This window comes from Staurois parvus, unplaced genomic scaffold, assembly GCF_062004578.1.
Source record: "Staurois parvus isolate SC_StPar_1 unplaced genomic scaffold, SC_StPar_1.0 ptg000031l, whole genome shotgun sequence".
Lineage (NCBI taxonomy): Eukaryota > Metazoa > Chordata > Amphibia > Anura > Ranidae > Staurois > Staurois parvus.
This window is the reverse complement of record NW_028317827.1, coordinates 1028874-1052960: the sequence shown is the minus strand read 5'-3', so window position 1 is coordinate 1052960 and position 24087 is coordinate 1028874. Positions and strand designations below refer to the sequence as shown.

At 42.0% G+C, this 24087-nt stretch overlaps 1 protein-coding gene across 9 annotated transcripts in view; it reads right to left on the bottom strand.

Moving 5' to 3' along the window:
• The window catches only part of FMNL2 (formin like 2), a 334121-nt gene that overhangs the window by 169179 nt on the left and 140855 nt on the right, over positions 1–24087 (bottom strand). For all 9 annotated transcript variants that reach the window (XM_089659530.1, XM_089659522.1, XM_089659550.1 and 6 more), the window contains exon 2: positions 4496–4579. In XM_089659530.1, the coding sequence (XP_089515656.1) occupies positions 4496–4579 (84 nt within the window). The remainder of the gene's footprint in view (positions 1–4495; positions 4580–24087) is intronic.

The window sequence follows — 24087 nt, the reverse complement described above, 5'->3', positions numbered from 1 at the left end:
AGCAGGGAGTTGGGTCTTAAGTTGTTCAGGTTGATGGGGTCCAGGGAGGGCTTTTTAAGTATGGGAGTGATGTGTGCATGCTTTAGAGGAGAGGGGAAGGCACCAGTAGAGAGGCAAAGATTGAAGATAAGAGTGAGGAAGCATAGGATGGAAGAAGAGGGTGACCGTAGTACTTGTGAGGGGACAGGATCCAGGGGGCAGGTAGTGAGACGAGAGTCTGAGAAAACCTTAGTGACCTCTTCAGTAGTAGCAAGGTCAAAAGAGGTAAGTGTTGAGGGAGGTTTAGTATAAGGTATGCTAAGTGGGATGGATGTCTGTGCAGTGGCGATGCCCCTACGAATTGCGTCAATCTTGTTTTTGAAATGATTTGCAATCTCGTGAGCAGTGAGTGAGGCGCTGGGTGGAGGTGGAGAAAGTAGAGAGTTAAAAGCAGAGAAGAGACAATGAGGACTGGATGACAAGGTATTAATAAGAGTGACAAAGTAGGCTTGTTTGGCAGCATGAAGGGAGGAATTGTATGTTAAGAAAACAGATTTATACAGGGTGAATGTTTGTTGAGATTTGGTTTTACGCCACGATCGCTCCAGAGCACAACTATGTTGTTTAAGATTTCTGGTGTCGTCAGTCTGCCAAGGTTGTAACGGTCGGGCCTGATGCTTCATGTTGTTAGAGGAGCAAGTGAGTCTAATGCGCATGAAAGCAAACTGTTGTAGACAGTAGTGGCCAGGTCAGGGCAGGACAGGGGACAGATTCTGTCATAGAGTTGGTCAGTTGCAGAGTGCAAAGGAGCAGGGTTCAAGTTTTGAAGATAATTGTTTGCTGCTTTGAAGGATAGGTAATAACGATATACTATCAATATGTCCCAATAGATGATTCAATTAGAGCTGCAATTTTTAAATAAATTAAATTATATGTAAAAATGTGCAAAGACCCACAAAACAGTTCTCTCAACCTTCAACTATACCAAAATATAAGTGTCATATAATAAAAATAAATATAAATAAAAAATAAAATAAACTAACTAAATTAAATAAAATTTAATTACATTGTGGCCTGTGACCTGTTGCCAAATCACTTAAGTGACCCTCGCAGAAACACTTTTCTCGTGAACAAACAGTCCTCAGGTGGTGCACTACACTCCCATATCATTGCAAACTGCTCACCTTGTGGTGTTGATATCAAAGTTAGACAAAGGTCAGCAAATACATGTATACCCCTCCTGGGATCATAAAATAATGATGATCTCCTCCACAGAACTCCCACAGGGAAAGCCGCTCCTAAGGGTGCCTCATCCACTCGGAAGTCATATGAAAAATAAAGCCTCATATAGTGCTCGCTGACAATTTTAATAAAGGGAATCAGGTATAAAAACACTCACATGCCACAGAGAAGAGGTACTGTACAAAATTGTGGATTTTATTTCATGCCAATCAGAGGGGGTTGTTTACATGCTAGAGTGCCCTTGTGGCCTCCAGTATGTGAGCAGGACCTCTAGACCCTTACATGTTTGTTTACGTGAGCACATTTGTAACATTAAGAATGGGGAGAAAAAAAATAGTGTATCTCAACATTTCAAAATTAGACACAATAAGGACTCCAGTAGAACAGAGAATGTGGACAAACGTTGGGGGGGGGGGGGGGTAACTACTGACAGTAGGACAACTCTGTCTGAAAGAAGGAATATCTCAGGATTTTTGCGACCAAAGTTATGACACCTAGGGGTCTCAATACAGACTTTGATCTCAACTATTTCATTAGTGATGTATAAATATTTAATGTATATTTTTTATTTAACGGCTTTTGTAATTTTATGTTTTTATCAGATTGCCTTGTTACTTATTACATATGTGTGTTTTTATATGTATGCACCGCTATTTATATATTAAAAGTGATTTATTGTATGTATATAAATGCACATTTTATTTTTTTAATCAGCCCTGCATAGTGTTCCATATATTTTTTACATACTGTATTTCTCCGTTTTGTTGACCCATGCGTTAACTTCTGGGATTGTGGTGGTCACATGATCGGGGTTTGTGTACAGATTTCTATGGTTGCATCCAGGAGAGCATATAAAGTGTGTTGGTTGGTATCAGGACCCTTACCTTTCTGAAGAAGTCTGACATTGGACAATACGAGTAAGGGATGCAGTTTCTGGCCGATGACGTCATCACGCTTTGATCAAGCATAAGAACCTGGTTAGCTGCGACAAGGCTAGCAGTGGATCAAGCCCGGCAAGTGGTGAGCCCTACTAATGTCATTCATATGGCGGCTTTTTTTATTTATTCATACTTTTAAAGATTTGATGCATGTGGTGTTTTTATACCTGATTCCTTGATGTCAATTAGCACTATAAGAGGCTATATTTTTCATATTATTTCTGAGTGGATGAGGAAACCCTGAGAGCAGCTTTACCTTTTGGAGTTCTGTGGTGGAGATCATCATCAAATTATGATCCAGGAGGGGATAAAGCTTTTGCTGACCTCTGTGTACCTTTGAGCTCAACACAAGGTGAGCAGTTCAGTGTAATATGGAAGAGGAGTGCACCACCTGCGGATTGTTTTGCTCATGAGAAGAGTGTTTCTGTATGAATTGTACATTGGACTTTATTGAATGCTCACACGGCTTGTACAGTGATTTTGTTGTATGGTCACACGGAATGCACAGGACTTTTGGACTTTACATTGATTCTATTGACTGCACTTTTATATATGATTGGTTGTTTTTTTTATTGCATATTTGAATTGATAGAGCTACACTGATTAATGAGTTTTGATTTCTCACAAGGTCAGGTGATATTACTAGTAGTGTTTCACAGTATTATTTTGATATATGGCTGCGCAGGTGGATTTTTAGTTATTTTATAGATGGGACATAGTTGGTCATTGCATATTCACTTGGTTACAATTGTATACTTATATATAGGATTGCCCCCTCATCCCTTTAAAACCAAACACATATTAATTGCTCTGAAATGGCGGGTCAGCAAGCCCAGATTGCAATCTACCAGTCACCTGGCCGAGGTCTACTGACAGATCTACAGGTTGCTGACCCCCAGACTAATTAATATACTATAAAATACCCGATTAGGTTATTTGTATCAAAGAAATGTATCAGAATACATTGTGGCCTAAATCTATGAAGAAAGATTATTTGTAAACTTTTATAACTGACAGTGGCATCCCTAGGCAGGTGCGGGGGGTGCGCGCCACACCGGCTGACACCTATCACACTGGGTGACACCGGACCCTCTCAACGAGCTCCACGAAAAGGAAAGTTTTAAACCAAGCCGACGATCCCCACAAGATGGATCGGATCTGCGGATTGAGCATAATGGATCGGAGTCCGATCTATTATGCTCCCCAATCCACAGATCCGATCCATCTTGAGGGGATCGTCGGCTTGCAACCTATACGGGGTTAACTGATCTAGGTAAGGCTGTCCAAGATCCGGGACTTGTCTGTAAAAGGAAATGTGGCTGCGATATAACAGGAACCTCCTCCATCTGACATCACTTCTAGAGCATGTGCAGACTGGACCGCTGTTGAAAGATCAGTTAATCCCGTATAGGTTGCAAGCCGACGATCCCTGCAAGATGGATCGGATCTGCGGATTGGGGAGCATAATGGATTGGACTCCGATCCATTATGCTCAATCTGCAGATCTGAACCTCCTCCATCTGACATCACTTCTATAGCATGTGCAGACTGGACCGGTGTTGAAAGATCAGTTAATCCCGTATAGGTTGCAAGCCGACGATCCCCGCAAGATGGATCGGATCTGCGGATTGGGGAGCATAATGGATCGGACTCCGATCCATTACGCTCAATCCGCAGATCTGATCCATCCTGCGGGGATCATCGGAGGGGTGACGCCAAGAGTTACCGCACCGGATGACATCAACCCTAGGAACACCCCTGATAACTGACATGTGTTTTCAATCGTTTTTTAATCAAATAGCCAGCGGTGATTAAACACCACCAAAAGAAAGCTTTATTTGTGTGAAAAAATTATATATTGTAAATTTAATTTGGGTTGCATGACCAAGCAATTGCCAGTTAAAGTAGCGCAGTGCTGACTAGCAAAAAAAAGGCCTAGTCATGAAGGGGGTAAGTTCCACTTTAAAGAACTGGGGTGCTATGTATTCTGAGAAAGTAAATATTTTACTGTACATGAAACAAATTTTAACATGACATTCACATTTTATTTTCTAACTTCCCTATAGGTCAATGAATATGTTTCATACACAGATGTGTAAATTGAAACTACTGTAAGGGTTCCTTGATATGTGTACATCAAGCACTTGCAATAAAGTCAGTTGGCCTTATAGAGTCCATTCCATTTCAATCAGGGCAGCCCAGAATCCTGGATGTGCAATGAGAGAGAAAGGAACAATAAAGTAAAGTCATAACGGGTGATTATGATTTCAGTGACGTGCCCACATACTATTCCTTCTTATACTTATTTACACATTATAAAAGTTTTTGTTCCTTACCTGATCGCAGATAAGTTCCCATTTTTTCTCGTTATCATACTGTCGCAATAATCTGGCTTTGTCGGGTGGTAAATTCATAGCATTCTGTAAAAGAAAAATAGAACATGTTTTTAGTATTGGAACTGGGCTTAGGGATTTGGATCATGTGCATGAGGTCTGTTCCCAGGTCCAGATACCTTTCTCAAACACTATAGGGCTTATTTACTAAAGTAAATAGACTCCTCACTTTACAATGAAAGTTGAACTTTTCAAAGAAATTTTCTCCAGAGCTTAATGAATGTGGTGAAATTTAACCTTGGAAAGAATTTCTCAGTCATGCGCAAGGAAAGTAAAACACAGCATTTTTGCTTGCACATGATTGGATGATGGAAGTCAGCAGTGCTTTACCAAATTCACTAAGCTCTGGGGAAAATTCCCTTGCGAAGTGCAATTTTCTTTTGCAAAGTGAACGGTCTATTTGCCTTAGTAAACTAACCCCTATGACCAGATTATAGTAATGCATCACTGTGAAAATGCTTCTACTGGTCTTAGTGTGGTAAAGTCATTGTTTTCTAGCTTTGTAATGTATGTATACTATTGTATATAATTAAAAGTATGTGGACACCCTATATATGATTGAATTCTGATGTTTACAATGAAGGTTACCTACAGTATATAAAGACATTTTAGACAAAAGTATGATTTCATCCTTGTAATAAAAGTTTGAGGAAGGCTCTTTACTGTTCTGGCATAATTGTGTTCCTGTACACAGATCCATGTCCATAAAGTCATGGCTTGATGAATTTGGTGTAGAGCAGGGGGTCTCCAAACTTTACTGTCCTTCAGACTTTAGGGGGGCAGACTGTGGCCACTGGGAGAAGAAAGGCCCTGTCGTCAGTGTAAAAAAACAATGCCCCATCTTTGGTGTCCGTGGCAGGAATTGGGCGCTATCATTGGGAGGAATTGTGGGCTCAGTGTGGGGGGGGGGAGAATATTACCCAATTGATGGTTTCAGTGGGTTAAATAGTGCCCCAAAGGCCAGATAAAAGCAAGTGAAGGCCCACATCTGGCCCCTGTGCCCCAGTTTGGAGACCATTGGTGTAGAGGAACTTGAACCCACTGAACACCTTTGGGGTGAACTGAAACGGAGAACCAGGTCTTTTCATCCAACATCAGTAGCCAGTAGCTGACCCCACAAATTATCTTTTGCTGAGTTTACACATATGCCCACAGAAACATTCCACAATCTTGTGGAAAGCTTTCCCAGAAGAGTGAGGGCTGTTACATAAGTAACCATAATCATATCGATGCCCAACATTTTGGAATAGAATGTCCAAAAAGCCCATACAGGTTATGTTTTCAAGAACACTAACTGGTTTTCACCAAACTGTTGCCAGAAAGGTGAGCGTTCACTGGTGTCTAAAATGTTTTTATATGCTACAGCATTCACAGTCACCTTTACTATAAACATCTAAACGCAATCATTTAGAGGGGTGTTCAACCATGTTTAGCCATATAGGTATGGTTGAAGGTCAGGTGTCCACAAACATTTAGCTATAAGGTGTATTTCATGGTTTTTTGTATATATTGTGCAAGATCATGGAAGAAATGGCAACTAATACAGTACAGATCCACCTTAAAATAATGTTTTATCTACTGCATTCTGAATTTGTAGCTCTATGGCCCACACAACAACACAATACAAAATACCCCTGGAAAAGCTAGGTTATTAAAGTTCAGTGTTGCCTATCAGTTTCCTGTATTGAGCCACCCCTTTCGTTTCTCCAACAGCCGGATTCATGATTCAGCATTAGTATTTGTTATGGCACAAAGTTCAGCCTTCCTTCCCGAGTTTTATTTTTTTCAAACAAGTAACTGATATTAGAAAGTCTTAAAGCTTTATTAAACATGTACAGTGTGGTCTTACTAAAGGTCTCTTCAGACAAGTAGTTTTACTCAAGGGAAACAGACAAAATGAGTCTAAAAAACCATAGCCCCTCATTAAGATTGTGCTTCGCTGGTGATTTGTCACAAAGTCATGGTATTTTTTAAACTTGTTAGTAAAACGGCAAAATTAATCACATTAAAATGAAAAGGGACTGTAAAAATTATCAGTACATCAAAATTGAATTTTTCAACTATTGCAATATTTGTAGCAAATGTAACATACGTCATAATTACTGGACCCCCCAGAATCCAGATTATCCATGTAGGTGAGTTGCACATCACATTCCGAGGTAAGATCCTGGTGCCCCTCAGAAGAAACTTGTTTTTTTGTCAGGGAAGTCATATTATTTTGGTGGAAGGGGTGACACCTCTTTAAGCACATGCCTGAAGCTGAAGAGATATAGGCCATTATCTTCAACAGACTTGTGGCTCTGTAGCCATGGGGTACCAGTCCATGTTTCTGTATCTCTTGAGGGTACTAAGTATTTTTTTGGTAAAAAATTGTTTTAAACACATGTCTAGCATACAAACACTGACAATAATGGAATAACTGTGGTCTGGAATGGGAGATCATTAAGGGCATACTCATACTAGGCACAGTTGCCTTGTTCCATACCCAAGCATGATTGCCCCCCTCCCCTAATCTCTTGCACTCATAATGTGTCAGGTCTGAACAGACTTATGCCATCACCTCCATTGAGATACTTTGCCACAGGCCTAATGGGGGAATTTCCTATTTTCTTAATACTATTGGCTCACAATATCTAAGAATGAATTCTAAGCTAGGTCACCGTAAATGACTTCATGTTATAGAAATGTCCTTACAAACTGACCAGGATCAGTGACGTCACTAGGGTTAGTGTCACCTGGTGAGGTAAAACACAGTGTAAACCCCCCTCCCCCTAAAACAACCACCACTAGCGCCGCGGCAAAAATTGAGCCGCAGATGTTCAGCTCCCACTCAGCTCCTTCCTGAAAGGGTTGCCAACCCCCCACAACTGAAATTTACTGTGCATTTATTTACAAAGAACCTGAAATATGACAGAAACTTACAAATGAAGAGGGAATAGAGGGAGAGAGAAAGCAGGGGGTGGGGGGAGAAAAAAGGAAAAGAGAGATGAAGAGATGGGGAGATGGAAAAGAAGAGAAATGGAAGAAGGGGAGAGAGGGAGGGGAAGGAGGGTGAGAGGGGGGGGAAAGAGTGAGGAGGGAGTGAGACAGAGAGGGGGGTGAGAGAGGGGTGTCAGAGAGAGTGGGTTTATGGGGAGGCGAGAGAGAGAGGGAGGTGTGAAAGGGGGGGTGAGAGAGAGAGGGCTCACAGAGTGAGGGGGGTGAGAGGGGGGAAAGAGAGGGGGGTAAGGGAGAGAGAGAGGGAGAGACAGAGAGATCGGGGTGAGGGGGGGTGAGATAGAGTTGGAATGGGATGGAGAGGAGTGAGAGAGAGGGGGTGAAAGGGATGGGTTCCTCTATCCCCCCATATTACAATAGGGGACTCCTCCATCCTCAAACCTATACTGGGAGATTACCCCCCCCCCCCAAACAAAATCTTATTAGTAATCTTTATAATTATATCAGCAGAGTTCCCTGATCACAGCCGTGGTGAAGGAGTTGGTTTCTATTCTTGCCACCTATTATTATAGACTCTCACCACTGGCTTCATCACCAGCTGTATAATAAGGCACGATCACAGCCCGGGATTCCAACCCGCTCTGCTACCATAAGTGAGCTGCTTCTGATTCCAGAGGCTATCGCTGCTGCCGCCTCCTGCTCCGCTCCCCTCCACTGTCACCGAATGGTCAGTCCACGTCTACCTCTGGTGTCAACCCTCCGGCAAGTATCACCCGGCTGCGGTCTGCACCCCCATAGCAACACCACTGACCAGGATGGCCCACTAGGCCCTTTCCAGAATGTTGGCTATATCCTTAAAAGGTGATATCACTGTCCAAACAGCTACGATTGGTCATTTCCTTACACATCAGCCCAATATACCACAGCCAAAACTTGTCTCTACCAGGACGAGCATGCGCCTGGGTCTGATTATCGTGTAAGTTGGGGGACTCCATGGCAAAAAAGGCATCTTTAGTTACATATTCTTATTATATTATCTAATATTATTACATGTGTTATCTGTATCTGCCATTCCTAATCAAATGTTATACTATAAGCACTTGTATGATCTCTCTCTGCACATCTGGAATACAACCTCAAAAATGTAAACCGTGATAAAACAAGGCGAAAGTGATCCTGTGCTCAAGTTTAACTGAACTGTGCCCGAACCCACCTCTTCAACTGGGCCATTGTATGCTGAACGGCCGCCAAGCACAATGCGGAGCACTCACACTAGTCAAATGAACTGGACTTCTAGAATCAAACATGCTTGGCCATGGTACGGATCATCTTGTAATAGTACACCCTAAATCTCTGAGGTGCGTTTCTATCTGCCTAGTCTGTCTAGTTTAGGAGAATGGATTTTGCTGCGACAACAAGGAAATAATGAAAAACAGAAAATAAAATAGCTGCAGATTTTTATAAACAGGATGATAGGACAAAAGTTAATTATAAAAGTACAGAAACTGTCTTCCTGACAGAGGTTATTATATATATATTATTATATATTATTATACAGGATTTATATAGTGCCAACACTTTACGCAGCGATTTACAACATGAGGGCAGACAGTACAATTACAAATATACAAATAATACAGGAGGATTCAGAGTGCTCTTTAGAGCTTACAATCTAAGAGGGAGAGTCTAGAGATACAAAACTGTGGGGGATGGGCTGATGGACAAAATATATGTACAGTTGTTAGGTGCTGGCAGTATAGGCCTCTCTGAACAGATGAGTTTTCAGAGGTCATCTAAGGCCCCATGTACATGGGATACTTCTTAAAGATGGAAACGGACTGATGGAAAACGTAGGTTAAAAAACGTCTGTTTAGCCACATTTGCATAACGTGTTTATGCGCATGTATGCGTGTTTGCGTTTAGAAGCGTTTTTTCAAAAATAAGCACAGGAGAACCTCCCAAATGCCCAGAATGCACTGAAAATTGTAAATTATTAACTATTTCAGACTGTTTCAGAGAAATACTGAGAGTAGAAGCAGAGACAGCAGTATGTGTTGAGATTAGCTTAGGTGTGAGTTGCTCATTAACATTTCTTTTGTTTCCAAGGGTGGGAAAGGTGTCTGGTGGAGTGAGTCAGTAAGGCCACCTGGCAGGGGGTCTTCAAGAGGAGTTTGAGGTGTGAATGGGCATTAACATATCTTTTGTTTCCAAGGGTGGGAGAGGTCTGAGGTTTGAATTGGTCATTACAATGTGTGACAAGCTTGGTAGGAACATACTGTGTTCAGTGTTTTGTCCATCTGAGTACCTTGAAAATGCTTTGCATGCATTTTTCATGATGAAAAAAGGCTCTGGACAGCATGAGGAACTGGAAGAGCTAAAAAAAAGTGTGTAAAGTCACGTTAAAAAGCTTTTTTTAGCGTTTTAGCAGTAGCGTTTAGCGGAATTTTGTTGCGTTTAGCGACGTTTTCCTGCATTTTTTAGTGGGGTTTTTTACCAAAAAAATAATGTTTTTTTGGTCAAATAAGTCCAAAAATGCCAGTTTGTGGCATTTAATTGCGTTTCGCCACGTTTTTCAGCGCTAGAGTGTTTTTACTGCTAAAAAACTGCTCTAGAAACCCACTAGTCCTGGGGTTTTTTACCAGCCAAAAAACGTTAATTACAGTCTATATGTGCATGGACACATAGGATAATATGCTGGGGGATTTACTAGCTGTAGAAAAAAAACGTCAAAAAACGTCAAAAGCCAAAAACAGCAGCTGTAAAAACGTCCAGTGTGCATGAGGACTAAAAGTGGACAGAGATGGAGATAGTCGGACACAGGGGCGGACTGACTATTTGGGCACTCGGGCACTGCTCAAGGGCCCGGGTTCAGTAGGGGGCCCCGTGAGATGTCTCTGGTACCTTTCATAGGCTTTTTTGGGTGTGGTTTGAGTGTGGTCAAGGACACAGGGTCCCCATGATCCCCTATTGCCTGGGGGCCCCATGAGTTGTCAGTCCGCCCCTGGTCGGACACATTTGGAAAGGGAGTTCCAGAGGATGGGAGAAATCCTGGAGGTGAGCATGGGAGGAGGAGACAAGGGAGATAGAGAGCAGGATCTAACCCTTCTCCACTCTACCCAAAACACACTGCAGCTACAGATAGAAAGAATACATAACAGACAATTCTGGAGACACAATACAACAGATCACGTCGCCAAACACGGTCCTCTGAGTCAGCATATCATGTAATATAAACAAATCCATGTGCTGCAAACGAGATGACTGTCAGCAAGTGCTTCTTGCTACACAGTCATTAGAACTCCCATGTGCCGGGCAGGCCTGGGCCTCACAAAAATGTTCTGTCCCAAGTCCTGTTTGTTCTACATTTACATGTTTGTACAATTTTTTACTTATTTATTTTTTTTTAAAACTTGCCTAGTGCTTGGAAGAGCAGAGCCAGAAGGGTATACAATATAAATAAGGTAATTGCGAGTGCAGATAAACGTACAAGCAGCTAGCATATAAAGGCAAACCTCCACACCTCAAGTAGACAATAAAAATAATAAATATGCAGCGCTAAGACAATAGACATATAGCAAAAAATAATAATGTTGATAAACTCTAATACAGAAATACGTGAGCGCAACTAGGGCGCATAAATAGTGGGGTGAAAGTTACGTTCTGTTATGACGTCACAAAATGTCAATAAAAACATAGATATTGGTGACATAGGTGAATATCACCTAAAATGACAGTTCTTAAATGAGGGTGATCTGTGCTCCATGCTGGGAACTTCAGGTGCGGTACGCCAATGAGACTATGCACTTACCAGAAGCACATATTAAATGGGCAAAACAGAGAGGATTGTCCTATAAAGGCCATCAAGGTCTGGTCTGGTCTAGGTTTGCAAGGTCATCGGGGTCAGTAATGGCTCCTAAGGATGGTACTGCTCACACCCAGGGGTCATACACCACTAACATAACCAACCGAACAGCTCCAAGATAGAGACCCAGGTCCAGATAGAGTTCCACCTTGTAAGGCTCAAAATAGCCAAGGAACAGATAGATGCTTGATAGTGTAGTAAGCCTTTATTATGTGACAAACTAAAATTCCAGATAGTAGAACTCACATGTATGCATACAGCAAACTTGCAATAAAGATGGCCGCCGGCCTTGCTTACTGCCGTCTGTGGCGTAACGTCACTCCGCAGACAGCCGCAAGCAAGGTCGGCGGCCATCTTTATTGCAAGTTTGCTGTATGCATACATGTGAGTTCTACTATCTGGAATTTTAGTTTGTCACATAATAAAGGCTTACTACACTATCAAGCATCTATCTGTTCCTTGGCTATTTTGAGCCTTACAAGGTGGAACTCTATCTGGACCTGGGTCTCTATCTTGGAGCTGTTCGGTTGGTTATGTTAGTGGTGTATGACCCCTGGGTGTGAGCAGTACCATCCTTAGGAGCCATTACTGACCCTGATGACATCGCAACCCTAGACCAGACCTTGATGGCCTTTATAGGACAATCCTCTTTGTTTTGCGCATTTAATATGTGCTTCTGGTAAGTGCATGGTCTCATTGGCGTACCGCACCTGAAGTTCCCAGCATGGAGCACAGATCACCCTCATTTAAGAACTGTCATTTTAGGTGATATTCACCTATGTCACCAACATCTATGTTTTATTGACATTTTGTGACGTCATAACAAGACGTAACTTTCACCCCACTATTTATGCGCCCTAGTTGTGCTCACTAATTTCTGTATTAGAGTTTATCAACATTATTATTTTATGTTATATGTCTATTGTCTTAGCGCTGCATATTTATTATTTTTAGAGCCAGAAGGGTACTCATGTCAGGCGAGATTCTTTAGAGGTCTTTACAGAGTGAAATACTTCTGATACTTTTCCAAACATTCCAGCTGTAACACGTTCTGTTATTTCCCAATAAAAGTTTTCACTGACTACTTTCACTTTCCACAAATCTTAAAGTAGAACTAAAGGCAAAACAGTTTTTTTTGGATTCCTGATCACTTCTTGCTCCATAGCAAAAACAGGACATGAGAGGAAATCCTTCCTGGGTGAGAGACTCCCTGCTTGTCAATAGAACCAGTGTCCCTACTGGAAGATTTCCCCTCTATTAGGCTCAGTTCACACTAGCGTGGAAAGCAGGCGTTTGAAAGGCGTTTTTAATGCTCTTCAAACACCTATGAAAATGATACACATGGCAGCACACAGTGCTGTCCACATGGAAGCGTTAGCGTCGCGTCAAAATTGACGCCTTATGTCCAGTCAGGAGGAGCTGAAGCCTTTCAAAGCCTCCTATTCAAGTCTATGGTGACGCTCCTCAAATGCCTGGCAGTCTCAGCGCTGCTCAGGCGAACATTTTCCAACAGGTTGGTTGTATCGATAGGTTGTGTACAACCAGCCTGCCCATACATGGATCAAAGGTTGTCTGGTCCCAGCTGAACCTGCCCAATTTGCAGCCATGTGTAACTGGCATTGGTGTCAACCTCCTGGTCCCCTGCTGCAATCTGTGGTTCCTCCTGCTGATGCCTATGTCACTTCTGTGCCCTGTAATGACATAGGGGTCAACAGCAGGCACCGCACAGCAACAAACCAAGAAATTGACACTCCAGGAAGTGTCGGTGTCTAAATAGACTTCAGGAGATGATTTCCCTTAAAAAGAGCAGTGTTTGTGGCCTGTGCAGCAGGAGAGGTAAGAATCTAATATCTTCCATACAGGGAGACCTTTTACTTACATATTTAGTTTAGCAATTTGTGGTTCCTTCTGCTGATGCCTATGTCACTTCTGTGCCCTGTAATAACATAGGGGTCAACAGCAGGAACTGCTGAGCACAGCAGCGAACCAAGAAATTGACACTCCAGGAAGTGTCGGCGTCTGAATACACTTCAGGAGATGATTTCCCTTAAAAAGAGCAGTGTTTGGTGGCCTGTGCAGCAGGAGAGGTAAGTATCTATTATCTTCCATACAGGGAGACCTTTTACTTACATATCTAGTTTAGCAACTGAGTAACTTTAAAGTGAATTTAAACTCAATCAGTCAATTTCTCATATTTGCTCACTTTTGATCTGCTAATTTGATCTGCAATTTTTTTCTTTTATCCCCACTTACCTTTTATCAAGGCTTGCCCTCAATTCAGATACTCACCCAATCAGCGGATCTAGTGTTACCCTGCTGTACGCCGCTGATTAGGGGCAGCAGCCCTGGTACTGCGTCACCATCTTGGTACTCCTTAGTCATCAGAAGCCGTCTGCTTCTTCTGCTTTCAGCCAAAGGGCCTCCAATGACATGCACAGCCCTAGCTCCCGGCTGCTGTCAGACCTACTCCTGCAACCTCCTGGGATATGTGACATGGAATCCCAGGAGACTGAGGCAGCAGGCACAAGTCATTCTTGCCTAGGCGAGAATGGTGGTAGGGGGGCAGAAGCAGGGCCAGGTATAAGGTATGAAAAAAGTAGTAATCAAGCAAAAAAAAAAACAGGGAAAAAATGTGGAGTGGGCGGGAGAGCTGGGAGGCATAGGTGATCTGGGGGGGGGGGGGTGGGGTGTAAGTCTGCTTTAAATTTACCATTGAAGGTGTTTTATTATAACTGTTTGGTCAGAACAATAGCAGTTCATCCATTCAGAAATCTTGGAATAATTCCCTGCGCTTGCTGCCTCTGGACTGTTCTCAGTTTGCATTGTTTTCTCCATGGACTACAGAACACCTCCCTTATTATGGAGAGGAGAGGGAGGTGTTATGTTGTCTTGGGCCTTTCCTAGAATAATGATGCTGTTCAGTAAAGTTGTCACCCTAGGTCAGGGAGTGTGTTAATGGCATAATTACAAAGATAAAATAAAGAGTATGAAAAGTGTACAAAATGAAAACTAATGCAGCCATCACATCTAAAGACTAAGATTCAATAATAACACATTTTTTTCTTGGGTTTAAATAAATTTTAACTAAAAAGTGGCCAATAACTGTAACTATCTAGATACTTGTTGCTACAATTGTTAACAGTAAAAAAAAAAAAATCAGATTGTATTTTAGCTACACTATGAGTGAGTGTTGTAATCTGGAATGATTTGGAAATGTCTCAGCAAACTATGTTTCTTTTCATGCATTTTTAAACCTGCCCTGACTCGCCGTTTCCTCCCAAATAAAAGTTGTGGCTGTTCATAAGAAGAATTTTGGCAGTTCTCAGCAGGTTAATAAAAAAAAGTGAATAACTTCTAAAAGAATTCACCTCTGCCTCCATCTGCCAACTGCTATAGGTGAAGTTTCCACTTCACACGGCTCGCTATAGACAAGGACAGAACCCAGAGCCCTAATCGCAAGAACAGATGGGGACTCCAAAGTGCTAGGGGGATTTACGAAAGATTAAATCACTGAAAATTAAAAATAGGATCACTGACACATCAAGGAAGTTTCTGTGATCCTAAAAGTGCGTTTACGCTGAACATCGGCCAAAAACGACATTTCACTATGGCCATTATTCACATGGTGCCGCTATAATTACATTCTGGACCTGAATATGAGCTTCTATTGATTTTACATTTTTGTCTTCTCCCTCAAAGCTTGGGGAAAATGTATGTTGTACAGGTGATAGTTAAAGCATGTGTTATATCACTGGAACCATTCGTAAGAACATTTGAAAATATTTTTAACACAACAAAATAAAATCTAAAGCAGAACACCAGCCAAAGCAACAATAAAAATAAATAATCAAACAATAGAAAAGAAAATCTGCTTTCAGATTCAATTCAGAAGTTTTCCATGCTGTACTTTTTTCTGGCGCTAGGTGTCCTCAGTCTGATGGCCAGCATCATGTACTACATTTCTGCTGTGCCCAGGTTGCTCTTGACCCACCCCTGCCTGTGACTGGACAGAAAAGAAGAAGTAGCACAGTGATGAGCTCATCACTCTGGTTTCTACTCCTATCAGCATGCTCGTTGTCAGATATGAACTGATTGAGTCTTTTGTACTGGTTATCCCTCCTGCACTGCTGTACAGAAACTGCAAGAGATTGATATCAAGTCGCATTCAAATACTTACACTGCGTGCAAAAACCACATTGCATTCACTGGCATCTTTTATATCTGCCTAGAGTTCAGATTTAAAACATAACTAAAGTGAAAGAACACAAAAATTTACATGTATGCTTCAAGTATGAATTTTCAATTGTTTCTTCCTGTTTCTTTAAAATCCTATGTTCATTTAGTCCTCATAAATATCCTAGAATCATTCAAGAGATCTTTATCTGCATTAACTTCCTATATGCCTGTGTCTATTATTCATTCTGCTCTCTTAATACCTTCCTTTGTAGCCACACATTCAGATGCACTGAGAGCAGAGAATTTAAGTAATGAGGTTTGATGAGCCTGAGTGAAAGAGCACATCCCTGGCATCCCTATAGATGAGCATGTTCCTCCCTGCTGGCCACTGGATGGTGCAGCATTTAGCTATGTTGATCAGTTGCTTGATTAATATTCCAGAAGCAGGTCTGATATTTAGAATAGATAGAATTTAATAAAGCAACCAATTTCCCAGCTCACTTCCTGTATGCATGTCTAAAGGACATCCAAGGATGTGTTCTTTCTTTTTTTTTTTTTGCGCAATCAGCAAGAAGCACCCTCCATCCCTGCTGGCTGTTATAAAGAGCCACAAAACAGCAGATGGTCTGTGGATATGCATACAACCATACTAAATGATTCAAAAACAGTGTTTTGAGTTAGTGATTAATGCTTTTTATTTTTACTGAAAGTGGTTGTAAACAATTACATGTACCCAGTGAAGTGACTGGCCTCAAGTGATACACAGAAATTAAACAAATCCAGCTAAATGGGTTGTACCGTATTATCTGCTACCATTTCGTCTGTACAAATGTTCAAAGTTCACTGTTTTCTCAATGGTTCTGAAATCACACTCTTCAGAGCTCAGTGAGAGCTGACTGGAGGGAAGGGACACCCCCCTCATGCACACAGCAAGGGCTGCTGTTAGAAACCATGGGGTCCCATACAGCCAACCTGACAGGGCCTCCCTAAAAAAAAAAAAAAAGTTTACAATGCTTCAGTTATGAATGAACACAGCGAATGATTGGTACCGATCGCTCATTATGTTCGTTCAAGAAAGTACGGGGCTGGTAAATGTGACATATTTACTGGACCCTTCTCCATCCTATTGTGTGCTTGCAGCTGCTGATGGGAAGGAAAGGAGGGGGGCATGAGCAGAAGAAGGAAACATGTGCACAGGGAGGGTGATGGGTGCAGCAGGGGGCAATTACTGGAACAGATGTCCTGTGTGGCTCTCTCTGCAGCAGTTGAAAGCTAGTGGGAGGGAGAGGAGAGGAAGCTGGCTTTCAGCTGCTGCAGAGAAAGCAATACAGGGGATCAGATCCCCTGTTCCTCCCTACCCACATCTGATTCACCCAGCTGTCTGGGCCCCGTACAGGAGGATTGGTGGTACCCCCTTATCCACAGCCCTGCACACAGTACACAGAGACAAAGGTACCATTCCTCCCATGTCACCATTTTTCTCTCGGTGTCAGGAAAAGATCAGAAGTCATTCATGCAGATAGCAGAGGAATGAAGCAGTAGACAGAAATGACACTTACTGCACTTAATTGATAAAGTACCCACTCTAGAGGGATATGCTGTTTTCATATTTAATGTCTGAGATTTACAACCACTTTAAAGTAATGAATGTTACTTTAGTACTCCTTTAACAAAAAAAAAATTGAAATTTATTCAAGAACTGCTGGACTAAGAAGGCTAAAAAAAGAGGATCGTTGGCCCCAGCCCCCTTGGCCCAATTCCCATGCCACTTCCCTGCCCCTACCTTTTACTGGGTGGTAGCACATCTCTGATGCTCACCCACCCAGAGGATCCAGTGTTGTTCCGCCAACACTCATTTCTTCGCCTCCAAGTTGATTGTGACATCATCAAGAGGCATGTTACCTGAACCAGGAAGAGACACTGGGCCTCTTGATGATGTCATACTCAGAGGATCCAGCATTGTTCCGCCACCTCTCAGTCCCGCACTGGCATGTTGATTGTGGCAGAACAATGTTGGATCCTCTGAGTGTGACATCATCAAGAGGTCCGGTGTCTCTTCCTGGTTCAGCTGGCATGCCTCTTGATGATGTCACAATCAACCTGGAGGCAAAGAAATGAGCGTTGGCGGAACAATGCTGGATCCTCTGGGTGGGTGATGATACAATGCTAGGCCTCCTCCTTTCTGAATGAAGCAATATGCCTCCTGGGATATGTGATGTGCATATCCCAGGAGGCAAAGGGAGGACCTTCATGACATTTGCCTAGGTCAGGGGTCTGCAACCTTTAAGACATAAAGAGCCACTTGGACCCGTTTCCGAGAGGGAAAAAAAGACTGGGAGCCGCAAAACCATTGCAGCATTTAAAACAAATCCGACACTGCATATATTGCAAAAAGCGCTCTGGTCATGAAGGGGGTTTAAGGGCCCAGTAAGCAAAGGGTTAATCAGGGCCACAGTGTATCGTCATAATCACAATCATAGCCTTAGGTCAGTGGTGGGCAACCTTTTCAACTGAGCCAAATCTCGCCAAAACCACGATTAAAATTTATTTTGAGAGCCACATTTTTAAAACTGAAAATACATCCCCCATATAGTAATTCATCCCCCCTATAGTAATTCATCCCCATATTGTGTCAATTCACTTACCTGTACTCCGCGCGTTCCTCTCGCCGTGTTCCCGCGCAGTTCTGGTCTTCAGGGCGGACTGTGAGAGGAGAGGAGTTCGTCACGCTGCCCCGCCTACATCCTGACAGCCAATGTTTGCCACGCTCCGCGGGCCGGATTATAAGGTCCGCCGGGCCGTAGTTTGCCCATTGCTAGGCTAGCTGCAGAGTCCTGACTTTTGGGGCGGCCGCCCGAGAGGAGGGAGGGGAGCGGGCGCCCGGCACACAGAAGAGCTGCATTAACCTCCCTGGCGGTATGATTCCTTCCGATTTTTTGTGCTGAAAGCGGTACCATTTTTTCGCATGGAAATAGTTTTTTATTGTAGGCTGTAATTTTTAGGAAAATTTCCCCACAAATCATTATCACTCAATTCTGCAAGTGGTTCTGATTTGCTATCGCTGTTCTCTAGCCGGTCTAAAACCGCTTTTGACCTAAAGGGACGCTTTTTGGACGCCATGGACTTTTCTGAGTTTCCAGGCAGAAAGAACAGACAAAATGCAGGCAGGGCACAGGACAAAGCACTAGGGACAATATGTATGTGAAATGGGATGAAACAGCAATGTTTTACTATTGAAAATTGAAAAAAAAAAAAAAAGACATTTTTTAAATTTTTTAAATTTCCCGCCGCCGGCGGCGCCCGTACGTCCCGACGTCACGGGGACCGGAACACAGAAGCCGGATGCCGGCAGCGGCCGGAGGAGATGGCCGGGGACGCTGCAGGGGACACATCGCGGGAACGAAGGACAAGGTAAGTGCTGCAGGGACCCCCAGAGCAGCGCCGCATGGTAAGCCTGAGTGTAGCTCGTGGTATAGAAATTCTACCACGAGCTACACTCGGGAAAACCGCCAGGGAGGTTAAAAGAGCCGCGGCTTGCCGACCACTGAGCTATGGCAACCCTATTGCCTGTCACCTGGTGGGCAGTGTGCTCCGGAGCCGCAGCAAAGGTGAAAAAGAGCCGCATGCGGCTCTGGAGCCGCGGGTTGCCGACACCCGGCCTAGGTGAATGACATGCAGGGGGAGTGGGACTGCACTTTTTTAAAGGAAAAAAGAAACACAAAAAAACCCCATCCCGATTATGGCAGTGGAGGGGAGGAAGGGTGGAGAGGAGGGAAGATTCTCTGGAGGGCGAAGATCTGCTTTAGGGGTGAAGATCCACTTTAAGGGTGAATCACACTTGTTTACTTTACTGCAATATAACTTCATTCCTTTTAAACTAGTTCACATCTAATAGCTGCATTTTTGTTAAAAAAAAACCCAAAACGTAGCATTTTGTGGCTCTATGCCCACTAAAAAAACTGGGAAAAACACAAAACCGCATCTCTATTATGAATGTTTTCGCATTACTTGCATAAGACATGATCAGAAAAGCTTTGCCTAAAACGTGTGTTTTTGCGTGAGCTTGGGGGTACAGGGTGCACTAGGCTGCAGAGACAGGTTAGTATGTCTCAAGCGGTCATTACTATACTCCTACACTAAGCTCTCCACTGTCTCTGTTTTCAAAGGATAGTTGCTTTTTTGTACCCAGATCCCTCTGCCCCTCTTTTGTCCCAAATGTCATTGAGTACACAATATAAAAGCATTCATGTTTACTTCCAAATTAAGAAGAGTCATACTGTTTAAAGCAGAGAGTAGGCAGATATTTTAGTTATATTGAAATAATTACATTTTGCATTCTGAACGTAAGACAGCAAAAATCATTTTTTATACAATGCCTCCTCTTCTGAAAATGAGAACAGAGCTAATACATTTGGGCTCCAAAGACAATGGCACTGCCTCTGTTATCTTGGTATTAGGCTGACCATACACTAATAGCATTTAGTTACAAATTTCTAATCGTTAGTGGGGTCAAATCAATGTTTTTCAACTGCAGTGATGGGAAAATTTGAACATGCAGAATGGAATTTTTTTCTTGAACAGTGTATGTGGTTTTCATTTGGTAAAGTCCATTCATTCTAAACTGTTAAAAGCAAGCTAAATTTTTTAATTCTTTTGAAAGACATATATTATTATTATTATTATTATTATACAGTATTTATAAAGCGCCAATAGTTCGCTCAGCGCTGTACATTACAGAGGGGGACAGAACATGTGACAGAACAATACCAATACAATACAAAACATGAGGGGATCGAGGGCCCTGCTCTTTTGAGCTTACAATCTAGGAATATATATATATATACCTATCTACAAAAAAATTCCCAGATGACCGCAAGAAGTAAAACATCTCTCCTGTTTTCAAATGGGGAGAATACATGCAATTAAGATGAGCTAGAAATTAGTGGCATCACGGAAATGCTTCATGTAAAACAGTAAAACTGGTCACGCCCTATTAGTTTTTTAATGAACATTTGTTACAACACTTGTACAAAAATTCCCATTACTTAAAGCGGAGCTCCATCCAAAAGGGGAAGTTCCACTTTAAGGACTGTTCCCCGCTCCCCATTAAGGATTGGCACCTTTGGGGGGCGGGGGGAGCGGGTACCCGTATTTGACAGGTACCCGCTCCCATTTCCGGTCCAATTGCCTAGGCGATCGAAAACGGAAGGTGTCCTCCCTTCCTCCCTTCCTGTTGTCTTTTTGGGACACGTGACAGGTCCCAGAAGACTACAGGACCATTCATGAAGCGGAGCGCTACTCGCGCATGCGCAGTAGGCACCCGGCTGTGAAGCCGCAAGCTATCATAGCCGGGTGCCCACACTGAAGATGCCGGCCTCCTGGAATCCAGGACAGCTGGTGAAACGGCTGCGGGACACACACCGAGGGACCAAGGAACAGGTAAGTGGATGTTTTTTAAAAGTCAGCAGCTACACTTTTTGTAGCTGCTGACTTTTACTTTTTGACAGGTGAGTGGAACTCCGCTTTAAAAATTTTATTTAATTCCCTTTTAACATTCAGTTTTGGAATTAATATAATTATATAATATAATTTCCTGAATTAAACCACATTCGCTGTTAGAAATTTGTTTGTTCGAAAAAAATGTTCCATCTTGTTTTTTTTCGAGTTTTCTCATCACTGCAGTTAAAAACAAACGTCAATCTGACACCACTAATAATTCGAAAACTGAACAAATGTTCTTAAAACTAAAAATGTCTAACAAACTTCCACAAGTGTACTAGCCTTACATTAGGCAGAACTCACAAAAAGGTATTACTGCATGTCATAGTGCTGTTGGGCTAACAAAGTTAGATTACTGAGGGAGACAGCACAGGGATGACCTCATCAGTGAGCTGCTGCTCCTTCACAAACCAATCACAGTCTTTGACCGAGCTTTATTGGTTTGATTTCAGTTGAGAAAATTCAGTCGAGGATGTATCTATGCTGTCTGACAGGGTGCCTGGATAACAGAACTGGCTGATGAGGTATTCACATCTTTGCCTTTAGTAAAAAATCAAATGTAATAATTTTAGCAGGCCCAAAAAATATTTTCAGATGAAGTAATACAATATAGAGGTCTTGATTTATAACCTAAAAAGCCAAGCTTGGTTCTGCCCGTCAGTTGGATCTTTAATGTAAGGAGCACCCTTGCTAAACAAAAGCTACACTTAGGAGGTGGAAGATATAGAGGCAAGGTTGATTTTTATAGTAAATGTTGATACCTTCGTATAAAGTCAGCTGCTTACACTGTATCTCCAGATCTACTGACTGTTGATATGCAGCCCTTAGGCTGATAAAGCATGTCTCACTTCCAAGCTCAGAAATGTGGTGTCTATGTATTCCAGTTCACGTTTGATTTTCAAAACATGGGAGGATCAAAAAAGTGACAGTAACATTTAAAAGCATAAAAAGGAGGAATGAAAGGTAATTAAAAAAGTAATAAAGACTAAACAATACATAAATTATGGGCAACAATAAAAATGTAAAATGGGCAAGTTAGGATGAAGCATCATCACTACTGGCATTAAGCCTTGCATTATGTTACGAAACTGTCAAATGCAAGAGCCTCTATCAGCAACTGGCATCTGAATGACAGGAGGAAGGGCTTGGTGCAGGGAAGTGGCAGGGCTTAATCTGGAGTTTAAAAAAGTAATAAAGAATAAACATAAAAAAAAATTATAGGTAACAATAAAAATGTTAAATAAGCAAGTTAGGATGAAGCATTATCTCTACTGGCATTAAGCCTTGCATTATGTTACGTAACTCGCAAATGCAAGAGCCTCTATCAGCAACTGGCATCTGAATGACAGGAGGAAGGGCTTGGTGCAGGGAAGTGGCAGGGCTTCATCTGGAGTTGAGGAGAAGTGAATGACTTGTATTCAACCTGGATCTAGGATTCATTGCTCTTTATAGGCATAAAAAAAAACTTATTTGAAGACTAGGACAGGTTCTTTTCGGCAACTTACCAATAAAGTTAATTTATACAGATTGGACATGCCTCACTGATATTGGGCATTGCTGTAAAATACAAATTCTACTTATTATATTATAAGTTCCCCAATTTCAAATCCCTACATAAGCTGTGCAAATCATTTGTATGAAAAAAGTTAGAAAACATACTTACCTTATAGCCGATGTCCGTACTGGTGCAGGTGTCTCCCTCCTGCAAAATGCTGAGGAGAATTCTCATGGGGATACAATCCAGCACGGTGCAGGAAAATTTCTGCAGGTGGAAGTTGGCTGTACGGTAATTATATTTTAAAATCTTTTTTCACAATTTTTGTTTTTTCAGTTATTGTGCAGCAATTTAAGATGGGAAGAGGTCTAATGCAATAAGTTGACTTTGTAATTTATTGTAAGGTCCACCAAAATGCACTCTTAAACAAGGGATTATAAAGGAGTGTACTCAATCAGTACTGAACCAAAAGGCTACAAAAAACTGTTCTTTTGGACCCTGGTATCCAATTTCCGCTTTTAATTATTTTCCAGTTCATAATAGAAACTTCAAAAGGTACAATCTGATTTGTTTCTAGAAGAAACAGCAGACTGATCATATATCTATTTATGACATCATTCCTGGACAATATTTGAAAATTGCCTACTAAAAAATATAAAGATAAAGCCAACAGTGGCCCAAAAATATCCTTTGCCAAAATTATAAAACACGATCAGTAAAACAATATTTTTCTTGCTTGCATGGCTTCAGAACATTGAAAAAAGAGACCGACTTTCTAAAGATACCATTCCCCACACATATCTACAAAAGCTACCGAAATTGCGAAGTTGACAAAAAAACAGATTTTATCTTTATTAATAGTTTTTATGACTTGATCTTTCTTTGTAACAACAAGGTAAACTGAGCCAACAATCCCACTAATAGGACCTTTAGCTGCACTATGCTGCAGCAATTTCAACCTTTGCATCTATCAGACAGATTTGTCTGGCTGGCTTTCACGGTGGAAACATCTGGCCTGGCGCATGCATGAATAAGCCAAGCTATCGCCAGGGGACAGTGCCAGCTGAATGTACTATAAAACCAGCTGACTTACATTTGATGGAGCTGGCAATGGTATCAAGGGAGCAGTTATAAAAATAATTTGGCACTATTTTTAACTTAACAATGGTTCGGCTAATTTGGGACAAGGCGATTGCACATGTGTGTGCGCCGAGTGCACCTGTCTACTAGCTCATAGCTGGTAGTCTTCTAAACTGAAAAAAAAAGCTGTGATTAGATTTAGACTGAACATCAGGCAAACAGCTAAATACCCAGAGGAAATGCATATAAGGAACTATTTAGTTGCCAAAGGATATGTAGTTCTGGTTATCCATTCATGGGATTTTAACAGCTTCACCACATAGCAGAGATAAGTGGATGACACCACTTACAGTTAGTAATACAGTGGTGTTCCCTGCCCACCCCCAACCTGCTGATTGGACAGGAAAAGAGCAGCAGCAGACTACTCGATCTACAACTTTCCTCCTATCAGCATGAGCTTTTTAAGCACCTTTGCATACAACATAC